Source organism: Oryzias melastigma, linkage group LG24, assembly GCF_002922805.2.
Source record: "Oryzias melastigma strain HK-1 linkage group LG24, ASM292280v2, whole genome shotgun sequence".
Lineage (NCBI taxonomy): Eukaryota > Metazoa > Chordata > Actinopteri > Beloniformes > Adrianichthyidae > Oryzias > Oryzias melastigma.
The window spans coordinates 1,298,832-1,311,902 of record NC_050535.1 but is presented as its reverse complement, the minus strand read 5'-3'; the positions used below and the strand labels follow the sequence as shown (position 1 = coordinate 1,311,902).

At 37.3% G+C, this 13,071-nt stretch overlaps 2 protein-coding genes across 2 annotated transcripts in view; one reads left to right on the top strand and one right to left on the bottom strand.

Annotated features, from left to right (window-relative positions):
* pak5 (p21 protein (Cdc42/Rac)-activated kinase 5) overlaps nt 1-6,761 on the bottom strand; it is a 66,406-nt gene extending 59,645 nt beyond the window's left edge. The window contains exon 1 of the mRNA XM_024290580.2: nt 6,331-6,761. The gene's annotated coding sequence lies outside the window, so the exon portion shown is untranslated. The remainder of the gene's footprint in view (nt 1-6,330) is intronic.
* Nucleotides 6,762-10,248: 3,487 nt separating this feature from the next.
* LOC112157692 (galectin-3) overlaps nt 10,249-13,071 on the top strand; it is a gene marked incomplete in the record, with an annotated part of 4,117 nt that continues 1,294 nt past the window's right edge. The window contains 3 exon segments of the mRNA XM_024290586.2: nt 10,249-10,859; nt 12,520-12,610; nt 12,696-13,063. Coding sequence (XP_024146354.1) covers nt 12,569-12,610; nt 12,696-13,063 — 410 coding nt within the window.

Genomic DNA, 13,071 nt, shown 5'->3' with positions numbered 1-13,071 from the left:
TTAAAGATTTATAAAGTTTACAATAAAAATAAAATGTTTCTTTTATTTTATTTTTTATTAAATGTTAAAATATATTTGTTAACTTAAAAAACACTAAACATGCAGATTAGACATGAATAGAAGAAAAGCTTTAAAGATTAATAAAAAACATTAAAATCAGGACACATAAACTGATTATTTTGAAAGCTTCATTTTCAAACTTATAATTAAATCTAAGATAAATTGGGATTAAATTCATTAACGGAGGAGGATTCTGACATTTCTCTGAAGTACGGTGGCCCTAAAGGTCAAATAGAAAAAAAATACAAATCACTCAAAGCAAAAACATATCAAAGATCACAACGACGACAAAAAAAGAAAAAATAAATAAATAAAACAACATTAGATTTTACAAATGCTTCTCTGAAAAATCGCCTAAAGCATAAAATATTCACAAATAAATTCAACAAAATAAAAAAGAAATGCTCCAGAAATGTAACAAAATTATTCAAAGGAGGAATTATGGGATATGTTTTCAACAGGAAGTTATTTGGTGATTCCTTCAGACAGAAGTTACTTCTCTAAGCCCCGCCCACTGCCACAGTTTGGTGATTGATCAATGAACCAAAGTTCATCTGTCTGTTTCTTCAAAACTCATCATTCAATCTGTAACATTCCTACCTTTTTTTAAAATTATTATTATTCATTTTACTTTTTTATGTGTTGTGAGCTTTAATTTGCTTTTGAATTGAGTGATTTGTTGATGTGATTTGACCTTCAGGGCCACCGTACTCAAAGATTTTTGTGGAAAATATTCCTTTAGTTTATTTAAAGTTTTATTTCCTTTCTTTAACAGAAAAAATGTCCTTTTGATCAGCGTTTTCAACTCTTTGGAGACACTTGAAAACAATGAAAAAGTAACACCAGCGACCAAAAAAGGGAGAAATATTCAGTCGTTCTTATCAAAGTGTCCTACATAAGGAGAACTTCCTTCTCCTCCAGCGCGTTTGTTTGAGGAGCGAGCTCACGGCTTAGCGTAGTGAACGAGCGTCCCTTTAAGAGCGATTACTGCGGACCGTCGACGGTTAGTTTACATACACACACTTAAAGGCTCAGACAATAGCTGTAAACACACACACAACATATGTCTCTGCTAATCCTCGTGCTTTTGCAGCAAGAACACATTCAGTCCACGTCAATCACTGTGTTGGGAAGTCAGTAAAAGATTGACGAGTTTGTTCAGAAAAAGAAAACTATCAGCATCTCCTCTGAGCTCCACAACGTTACAAGATTTTCATCTAGAAAAGTCAATTATTATAGAAAGGAGGCAAATCGTCTGGAAACATGATTTTTAAGAGAAAAACTTAATTTAAGACTAAAAAAACTCTAATTTTGCTGTCATTTTTGGTTGTTGAGGATGTTTTTTAGTCATTATTTTGTTAGAAAAAAATGTAGATTTATGTGTTCAGAATCAATTTAGATTTGACGGATTTATTAATCCGCATTTTGTTCATATTTTCTTGTAAAATGAGTCATTTCCACTCATTAAAACTTGTTTTTTGTCACTAAAATCAAAATAAACTACAATTAAATTCATAAAAACTCAAAAAATACAAATTATTTGCTTATAACTAGCAAAACAATATTCACATTGGACTTTATTTTCTATTTTTAGTCATTCTATCAAACATTTCTCTTTTGGAATGTTTCTCTAGATTTTGATATTTTATTTGAAGTAAAAACTGACTTAATCTTTTCCTATTTTTGCTGTTTATTTATTTAACTATAAACTCTTTTTTGGTTACATTTTGACTTTTTTGTGCCAAACCTAAATTTTTCGAGTTGTGCTTTTATTTTATCAACAATTTGTTTCTATTTCCTGTCAAAATTGTTCCTTTGTTCATAAAAATCACAATTTTCTTCTTTTTAATTCTATCCAGTCAGATAAAAGTAAGTTGTCTTGAGGTGAATTTTCTATTTTAGGATCTTTTGCAGTGATAGAGGAGGAGAAATGACAAACGACACAAACGCATCACTTCCTGTGATCGCAAAAAATCTATTCATTGGGAGAAATCTTTTCAGTTTGTCTTCAGACTCAAATTTTGATAAAAATTGTGTTTTGAACGTGTTGTTGTGAGGTTTTCCTGATGATGGAGGACATAAATCAAGAAAATCAAGAATAAAATTGGATTTCTGGGGATTTATTTATTCAAATGGATCAAAAGTGGATAAAAAAAAATCATATTTGTGACGTAAGAAATACTCCACAAGCTCCTTGTGCCGAGCTCGACGAAAAAGGGAGTTAAAAGGGGGCGGGGCTACTGTGCATCAACAATTAATTTCTAATGAAATCCTGAAGCTCTGCAGAAACTGTCCTGGAAAACAACGCAGATTTTGGCCAAAACCTCTTTGTAAATGGATCAAAAGATGATCGGTGATCGGGACTTTAAATGGGATAAAAAGAAGAAGTGCTGAAGCTCCTCCCACTGACTCCTCTCTCCTGTCACTTCTCCACCACCTCCTCTTCTTGCAGCGTTTTACATTAATAAATGTATACTTTCAGCTGCATTAGCCCCCAAACTTAGACAGTAAGCTGCACGGCGTCAGTCGGCAGACGTTCCCGCTCCAGGAGCATCAGCTCATCCGCTGCATTATTCAACTCCCTGAACTTTCGGAGCGTTTCTGTGAGCCGAGCGCGGCGTGATCCTCTGAAAGACTATTTATGCACATCTGACGGCTCCTAAGAGCTGCCTCCTCGTGCAGAGGCGCTCGGCAGAAGAGGACCTTCTCGGCGAGTGTGGGAGTTCAGGGCTGCCACGACTTCAAAGGTTATTATTATGATAGTGATGATGAACGCAGGAAGCCGCGCTCTGGCATCGCTCGCCACGGAGAGCGGTTGTGATCAGGACCTCGAACAGCGTTACGGTGAGATCAACTGGAATGACACGGACAGTTCCTCACCAAATCCAGAGAAACTCTGACTTACTGATTTAACATCAATTGAAAAAAACTAAAATTGATTTCATTTGGATTCCTTAAAATTATGATTTGTTGACACAAAAAGAACAGAAGTGCCCAAAAATATTAAAATCTAAAATATACTTCAAAGAAAATTCAGGAAAACAATGATTCCAAACCTCAAACTCAATCACACAACGGTCCAAAATCCTCTAAGTCCCTCTAAAACTACATTTTTAAACTTTAAAAATGTAACTTTTTACCGCAATTATGAACTAGATATACAACATTACCTGTAATAATGCTAGTGTGAATGCTGTGAGCTGAATTTGGCCGCTCAAGACGCTGATAGCCAGCGAAAAAATTAGATAAATGCCAAATTAGCCTAAAAAAACTATAAAAGAAACTTAGGTTATCCAAAACAGAGATATGTCGCTGACAAACTGCTAGACTTCAAAGTAGCCTGAAAAACTGAAAAAAGCCTAACTTAGCCAAAACAGCTATCGAGGAAATATTAGCTTAACTCCAAAATGTTGTTTAAAAAAGCCTAAATTAGCCAAAACAGCTAGCATGTAACTGAAATATTAACCCCAAAATAACCTAAAAAATCTTAGTAAAGAACAAAAGAGTCCATAATTATAGCAGAATACCAAAAAACAAAACTTTTACATAATTATGAATAATAAAAAGACAGGAATATTATTCCAGATTAAATCAACTTAAACCTTAAATAACTTTCAATATTTTACTCTCTATAAAAATATATTTTGTCAAATTTATACAAGTTAGAAATGAGTGTAAGATAACTTCGGGTCATTAATAACAATAAAATAAAATGATCTGGAGGGCCGGATAGAATTACCTGGAGGGCCGGATCTGGCCCCCGGGCCTTGACTTTGACACGTGGTTTAAGAATGTAGTTAAACTTGTTGCTGTTCTTTATTCACATTTTATGCAAGTTTTTTCTGTAGAATTTGGTCCAAAAACGAACATTTGAATGCGTTTGAACTCAAAACGAGTCAAAAACCAAATACCAAAACGTTGTTTTTTCCTGCAGCGTCTTCATCAGCATCCAGACCTCCAGACCAGCTAAGAGATGCAACGTCTCCAGACAGTCTGCGGTCTTTCTTTCCCTCTGGTTCAAAAACACCTGTAACACCTGTAAAGCTACGTTCACGTGGTTAAGACGCGATAAAGAGACCACTTCCTGTTAAAAGTCTGTAATTCCGCCTTCAAAACTCTATCGTTCCCACTGGTCACCAATCCGTCCTCTGTCTCCCCCTCTGGTCATCAGTGGGATCCATCACCACAGTACCAGCACTTCCTGGGTCTCCACACTACACTTCCCATCAGCCCCCGCTGTCACTCCCAGAAGCCCGTTTCATTCTACCGTCTGGACCCTGACCACTCTGCTTGTTCTCACGTTCCTGTTTGACCTCTGCCTGACCTGATTTAGCTTCGAGGACTTTTAGCTGCACTTGGATCCAGTTTGTGACACCATGAAGCTTTTTAAAGTTTTTATGACCGTTTTTGGGCTCTACGTCCAAAACGTGCGAGCACTGAACACACGTTAAAAGTTAAATGAGCCTTAACCAATCAGGGGACTGGGATTTTAGTGATAACAAATAGATGAAGTCCGTTTTAAGTTGCAGAAAACCGTTTGAAAATTGATCATGGAGGAGAAATCAATAACTGAAGTTTGTCTTTGGTATATCGGAATATACAGCTGAGAATGAAAAAGTTTGGAACAAAATGTGTGAGATTTGGTACCAAGTCTCTTCCAACTGTAGGTTGGTGCACCAGAATCGGATAGTGGAAGTACAGAACAATATACAAAAGGTGCGTTCAAGAACCGGTATTTGCGAGTTCTTGAACGTGCACCAAACGCTCGGTGTGTCCATAACTTAATGTGTTTCATCGCGACTTCCTGAGCTTCAAACTTCTTCATTTTTCTCCTTGTAGCTCAAATTTGAAAAATAAAAGCTTCTCTCTTTTTCAGACTCAGAGGATTGTTTCCAGCTGCACAGAAGCGCTGAAGGTCACGACCTGAAGGAGCGATAAAGCAAAGAGCAGATCAGAGAAACGACCACGACGGACGCCGACCATCCCCAGAAACAACCCGACTTCCTGCTGCCGGTGAGAACCGAGCCGCCGCTCCGTCTGTCAGGAACCGGACGTTTAGGACTAAAATAAAACTGCAGCAATTTTCTAAAGCTTTATTTGTAGTTCATCACAAAATCACATCTATTAATAATGAAAATGTGGGATTCCTAAGTTTCAGATGCAGATAGTGTATGAAAACATATTTGATCAATAAATATCGTTTATGGTTCTGAGTTTTTTTTAAGTTTTATTGTATAAAACTAGGAGATAATTTAACCCCAACACTTTAAATCCACCAATTAGCTTGATAATGTTGATTCTTTCCTATTATAATCAGCATTTATTTGCAAAATCGGACACAAATTCTGAAATCTATTGACTCACATTTCCATTTTTTACTATAATGTTTTATCACAAACAACTGAATTATGAATATATTATAAAATCATCAATTATTGCAGGTTATTATTAGTATTGTTCTTTTATTGCACAGAAGCAGCGATAAAAGCGAATAGAATAGAATAGAATAGAATAGAATAGAATAGAATAGAATAGAATAGAATAGAATAGAATAGAATAGAGATGCTGCGGGTCATGACCTCTTGCCCCCCCCACATTATTAGAGTCTTGTTATTAGCGTGATTATGAGCTTATGGGGGCCTAAGGTCAAAGGTCAGAGGCCCACGCGACCACTTTCCACTTCCGTCTCCACGATCTAACCCAGACAAACACCTGAGAGACATCCATCTGCTCTGCTCCAGCCTCTACCTGGCCTCCATCAGCGCCGGGCGGCACGCGGAAGTGAGCACGCGGCACTGAGAGGATGCAGAGATGAACTGAGAATAAAGAGATGGAGTCCTCCTTCCTGCAGAGCAGCGAGAGGAGCCCGGATCTCCGTGACCCCTCTGGAGGCCACGCAGGTTCCCGCACTGGAGGCCACGCAGGTCCCCCCCCGCGTGCGTGTTTGCGCGTCAGAGAAGCGGGTTTCAGGAGGAAGTCTGCAGAAACGCAAACGTCGGATGCCCGCCCAGTTCATCACCAAGGACAGCGGTCGGCGCGCGCGGCGCCTGACAGCCATGACAACACGCGCGCGCCCCAAATGACACATTCGTTTGTGCGCGGATGCGGCGCTAACGGAAACACCGCAGACCCCGCACGCGAGCATCTCCCCGCCGCGGCGGCGTTCCTGCCTCCTCCGGTTCTCCGGTGACCGAAGGCAGCAGCCGCCGCAGCCGCTGAAACGCCGCGTCACGCCGCGCGCCTGTGGAGGAAAACGCCGCGCGCGCGTACCTGCTCGTCCGGCGGTCGGCGCGCTCACATGTCCCGCGGTTTCAGTCTGCTCTGCGGCTGCGGCGGTGCTCACGCGGATGGGCGCCGTTATGTGTCCACCAGCGCCATGTTATCATCGCCGAGCGGAGGACGGGACGGGGCGCTGCTGTGCGCCACATCCGGGCCGCTGACAGGAGCGAATGAGCGCCGAGAGGGCGGAGAGCGCGCGCGCGGGGAATGTGGAGCACCTGGGAGGATGAGACCCCCCATCACCCTCCCTCTGGTGAGGGGTCTGAGTTTAATGAAAAACAAAAAATGCTTAAAACGTCAAATAATCCAAAGATCCTTTAGAAGAGGTTTCCATGGAGGTCAAAGTTCAGATAAATCTACATCCATGAAATTCTATAAGAAAAGAGTCAATATATATATATATTTATATTACAATACAGTCAAGCAATAAATGACTAACAATAATCCTTCTGTTTATTTTGGTTCCTGCAAATGCACCACGTGATCTCTGTCAGAGCACAGCACCCCCATCTAGTGGCGGCCGCTGGAACTGCAGCCTGCTGGAGCGTGTTTGGTTGAGGTTAAACGATGGGGTTCAGTCAGCTTAAAGTAAAAAAAAACAAGACTCCAAATTTGAAGAAGAGAGAAAAAAAAGTATAAAAAAAGTTTTTAAAAAATTATATACATTTAAAAAAAACCTATTCTAAATAAATAATAAAATTAGGGGAATGAAAAATAATGTTTATTTGTTCCAACTGTTTTTTTTTTTTTTTTTTTTTTTGCTATCAGTCCTCAATTTATAATTCAATTCAGAATTTGATTTTGATTATTGAGCCTAATTTTACATGGGGGGGTGGAACCTTGAGCCCATTGGCTACCAGGGCATGATTGACATCAGGTGGTAGAGATTATTGAGATGATGTCATTTCCTTTCTACAACACTGTCTGTTGTTTGAATCATCTTTGTTATTCCTCTTGTTCTTAAATTCTAGCTTCAGATCTTCTTTTTTTTTAAATCAATATTTCTTTTAAGTTTAAATGTTTTCATTCAAAATTACAAATTATTTTTTTTAAACTTTCAATATTTCTATCAAGTCTAAAATAAATAATTTTCCAATTAAAAAATATATTTATTAAAACATTCAGTATATCAAGTTTAAAAGTCATTTTAAAGTTTGATTTAATTGTTTATTTGTTTATATTTTTTATTTTTTAAATTGTTCTTTTAATTTTAAAATATACAGCATGTCTTCAAATTTACAAATATGTTTTTTTATTTTTTGTTATTTTTGTTTCAAATTTTCAATATTTGTTTTAGGCTTAAAATGTATTTGTTCAAATTTACAAACGTATTTTTCAAATTGTCAATATTTGAAGTTTTAAATAATATCTTTCAAAATAAGAAGTTTATTTTCATTTTTTAATACATTTTTCTCACATTCATTACTTATGTCAAGCTTAAATATTTTTTATTTGTCAATTTTTCTTTCAAGTTAAAATATACTTCTTAAAATTTTCTAATATATTTTAAAAAAATCAATTTTTTTCAAAATGTTAATTTCTCTTCTAAGTTTAAAATATATTTCATCCATATTTACAAGTGTATTTTTCAATATTTCTTTTAATCCTAATTTATATTTATTTATCACATTTATAAATGTTTTTTTAATACTTTTTCAAGTCTCAATATTTTTTAAGCTTAAAATATATTTATCATATTTATGTATTTTTTTTAATTTTCAATAATGTTTTTCAAATTTGCATATTTCTTTCAGGCTTCAAATAATATTTCTTCAAATGTTCTTTTTTCTCATTTCAAACGTGTCCTTTCAGTTCTTAACGTTTGAGTGTATAATAGTTTTTATTTCTTTTTTTTCAGACCTGATCCTGATTTGACCCCGTTTAAACCCCACCGGGGCTCATCTGTGTTTGTCACCCTGACATGCGCACAGCCTCCACTCCAACCACCTCCAGCTCAGTTGTGCTCCCGTCGCCATGGCAACTGCAGCGATGCTGTGTCTGCTGCTCCCTCCCTGCAGCTCCTCTGATTTCAGGCGTCTCTCCTTCTTCTTCAAACTTCTTTGTGGCGGTAGAGAAACTTCTCTCACGGCGGGATGACGTCGCAAAGCCGCGTGTTTGCACGCCAGACTCACTCGGTGTCCATTTGAGAGACGCAAACAGTTTAAGGATGAGAGACGGCGGCGGCTTAGAGGAGCTGGAACGGAGCCCAGAGCTTATCGGAGGCTAAAGCCTCCCATCTCCTCCTCGGAGGAGCCCTGCTCCTGCCAGGAGGAGCTCTTCTGCCTAACAGCAGCACACCTCACTGTTCCCTCCTTTTTCTCACAGCAGCTCCCTGATTGGCCGGAGCAACAAAAGGAGCTCTCCTGCAGGTGACATCATGACTTGCTCTCCTTTCAACCTGAGTATCAGACGTTGTGACTCCAGCTGGAGTCCAGATGTCAGTCGGGATGTTTCAAAGTTCTGGAGCGGAGGAGAACTTTCCCAGAATCCTCTCTGGAAAGGTCTGCACGCCTTCAGAACGCCATCGTGTCATTTAAGCTGATTAGGGCGTGTTGCATAAGAGGTCTGAAGGTGATCGTCTCCACTGAACTCATGAAACATTCCAGCTGATCCGGTTCTGTCCAAGCTTTTCTTTAAGATAAATCCACAACTAAAGAGCAGAAAACGTGTTTTTATGTCGTTAGTTCTGAAATGATGTTTACTGGTCAGTTTGGGTGGAGAAAAGAAGAACAAAAGAAGAGATTTTTAAGCTCCTCTGACTCCAGTGTTTACCTTCATCTGCAGATGTGGGTTCATAAACTCATCTTCTCCTTTTGTTTCCATCTTTTTGTTGAACAATCAGATCTTCTGGGATTCATCCATAGATTCATCTATTTCTTTATTTATGGTTTGTAATCTGAAAATTCATCTAAAAAAATTCAATATCTTCACTTTTATTCTTATTTTTCTAATTTACATACTTTTTGATGTTGCTTTGGAAAAAATGAGCAATTAAATTTACAGAAAAGTATATCATTTTTTTAGGAAGTTTTTAGAAAAACTTTCACTTTTCCTAAAACTACAGAAATTTCAAGTATTTATAGGAATTTAACCCAATAAACTCCCATTTATTTTCTAAAGAATTCCACTTTCTAATAAAATGTATATGAATAATTCATGGAAAATGAAAATGATTTTTTTTGCAATTGTATTTATTTTAGAATATTTTTAACCTTATAATTGATTTGTTTTTTCTTACCTGAGTAAATATTGTCTTTATTTTATTGATTGTCTCTGCTCTCAGTTCGACCAACAAAAGACTTTTCTACCAGAAAAATAAAGTAATTTAGATTTTTTTTAAACATAAAAATGTAAAAAAACATGTTTTTTTATTCACACATAAATGCCTCAAAAACAAAAAAATCTGATTTTAAATGACCATAAAACTAATGTTTTTCTAAGATTCTTTACAAACTTCTAAACAATTATTCTAACAATTATTTATAAAAAGATTAATTCTTTTTGCAAAAGACACAATAATGGTTTTGTTTATACAATGAACAGTAAAAACTGTTTCTGTTGAAACTTAATGTTCCTGTTTATCTTATAAAACCTTAAATTATTAGATTAATTGGAATAAAGAAAACATATTTAATCTTTGTTTTTCTATGTTCTTAAAAACATATTTCTGAGGATTTTATGAGGATTTTTGTGGCTCAAAGTAAAAGATTCCAACAGAATTTGTGAAGTGTTAGATTTTCCATGAAGTCCATGCTGTAGCAGACAATCGTGGTTCTGCTAAAGAAACACAAAACTTTACAAAAATGTATTTCTAAGTGATTAAAATGCTAAAAATGTGGGACGAACACATTGAGACGTTGAATCCGACACTAAAGCTGCTCTGACGGTGGAGTTTCTTCTCCCTGATCTGCTGCGTCTCCTGTCAGGTGTTGAATTCCTGCAGGAGTTTTTGCAGATTCCCACATTTTTAAAGGTGCAGATGAATGTTGATCTAATAAAGTGAGACAACAGCTGCTGTGTTCATGAGCAGCTGGATCTGCTGTGGAAATTCATTCAGAAACCAAACGCTGGAAGAAGAGCAGAGATCCTGAGACGTTCATCACCGAGCATGAAGTCTGCATTGTCCTGCATTGTCCTGCATTGTTTGGTCGTGCAGACTGGCCGTCTATTGTCAGTAATTGTGTTAGCGTGAGGGAGAGGCGTCCCATGACCAAATGAACCCGCCGAGAACAGAACCTTTGTGCAGGTCAGCTGATTGAAGCTTCGGTCTCTACATCCTAAAATCAACTTTTATTCTCCTTATTTTTCCCCATTTTTCCGTGAAATGGATCCGTTTTTAAATAAAGTAAAACAAAAACGCTTTAGCTTAGCGGCTAACTGTTTCTCAACCCTAAAGGGGAGTTTTCACTGCCGGGAGGGGCGAGTGGGGCGGTGCCGATATGACGGCCCATAAAAGCCGCCGGCGCCGAGCAGCATCAGAATCTGAGCTGGAAGCTGCTGAGACGAGAGCGAGAAGGAAGGTGAGACGAGCAGATTTATATGAACTTTATCAAAATGAGAAACTCACTTCCTGATTCTCATCACTTTTTGACAAATATTTGCTTTTTTTTTAAAGATTTTCCAAACCATAAGTTGGAATTCATATTTTCTGCAGTTAATTTTAAAAATGTATGTTAATATATTTTCTCTACTGAATGATTATCATAGTTAAAGTAAAATATTTTCATTTAAAACTAATTCAAACACTTGAAATATTTGTATAAAATTATACAAAAAAGTTACTATGATGACATTTTATAATCTATGTGCAAATTATTTTTGAACACATTTGCTTTTTCCTTTTACACGGTCATATTCACTCTTTCATTCATCTTCTTGGCCGCTTTGTCCCTTTCGGGGTCACGGGGGGGCGGAGCCTAACTAATGGGCGAAGGCGGGGTACACCTGGACAGGTCGCCGGTCTGTCACAGAGCATACATGGTCATAAATAGTGGAAACAAAAATAAACTTTAAATCCTTAATATTCTCATTTATTCTGAATTATGTTTTTTATAGCATTTTAAAAGTGACACTTATGTTTTTAAGTATTTAAAGTTATTAACTTCAGTTTTAGACAAATAGAAAAATGTTTATTATAATATTTAATTTGTAAAAGTTTTCCTTTTTCATTCAGAAATAAGAATATTAAGTAAAAACTTGATTTGAAGAACAATTTTGTTCACCGTCATCCTTTTAAGGAGCAACTTTCATGAACATCCTGAAAAATATTTCTTTAGTTCTGAGTTTTTCTTTGGTGCCACAGAGTATTAGAGCCACCAAAAAAAAGATAATGATTACACATGTTTTCTCGTAAATTAATTACTTTAAATCTTAACAATTTATGACTAAATCTTAAAAATTAACAAATTTAAATTTCATACATTTACAACTTTATATAAAAAATTACAACTTTAAATCTTGAAAATTTACTAGTTTAATTCTTCGACATTCACTCAGAATCTCAAAAATTTAAATTTAGAAAATTTACGGCGTTAAATCTATAAAACTTACAATGTTAAATCTCAAAAATTTACAACTTTAAAATAAAAAAATTACAACTTTAAATCTCAAAAATGTACAAATTTAAAACTTGTACATTCACGACCTTAAATCTAAAAAGTTTAAATTTAGAAAATTTACTGCTTTATATTTAGAGAATTTAAAACTTTAAATTTGGAAAAATTAGTACTTTAAATTTAGAGAATTTACGACTTTAAATTGAGGAAATTTACAACTTTAAATCTTGAAAATTTACAGCATCAAATTTAGAAAATTTATGACTTTAAATTTAGAAAATGTAAGACTTTAAAATTTCTTGAAAATTTACAATTTTTAATTCTTCTTTAAAGTCGTTATCAAAATAGATATTTTTTTGTTTGTAGGTGGTCCTAATACTCCATCGTACCTTGGTTCTGTTTTTTTTTTCATGTTTGTTGTTTAGTGTTTCTGAAGTTTTTTGTGGGCGGAGCTTTGAGAGAACCCACCTTTTGTAGTTTCTGGTTTCTGTGTTTCTAAATTTTTGTGGTTTTGAGTTTTTTTAGTTTCTGGTTTCAGTTTTTTTGTTTCATAGTTTAATAGTTTAAAATCTTCATTCTCTGAACTCCTGTCAAACCTCTGGCTTGTTTTTTTGGATTGTGTTAGATATAAAGTGGGAGGAGTTTATTTAAGCGTGCTCCTCCCTGCAGGCATCATGGACGTGAGCTCCTCCTCCAGTCCTCAGGTCCCCACTCTGGTAAACTCGTCTTAACATTCGATCATTTAAATGATGTTCAGTCGGTGACTCTAAGGTTGGTGTGTTCCGCCCCCTTCCCCATCAGAGTGCAGACGCTCAATGTGGCGGCTGCCCCCCCTCCACGTGCACGCCGGGCAGCAGCGCTTGGCCCTGCCTGCCGCCATCCGGATCCAGCTTTCCGGCGTGGCCGGCGCAGCCGGCGCAGCCCGCCCAGCCGGCCCCCTGCTGGAACGGCCAGCTGAACGCGCCCTGTTGGCCAGCAACGCAGGCCCCTCCCACTTCTGTGACCCCTTCAGTTCCAAATTCAGCTCCGGTTCAGGCCGTAACACCGGCGCCCTCTGTGGCCCCGCCCCCCACACCAGCTCCAGCTCTAGCCGTACAGCCATCCTGTCAGCCCTGCTGGCCCGGCGTCCAGTACCAGCCGGCTCCGCCCCCTTCCGGTGTCCAGTACCAACCGGCCC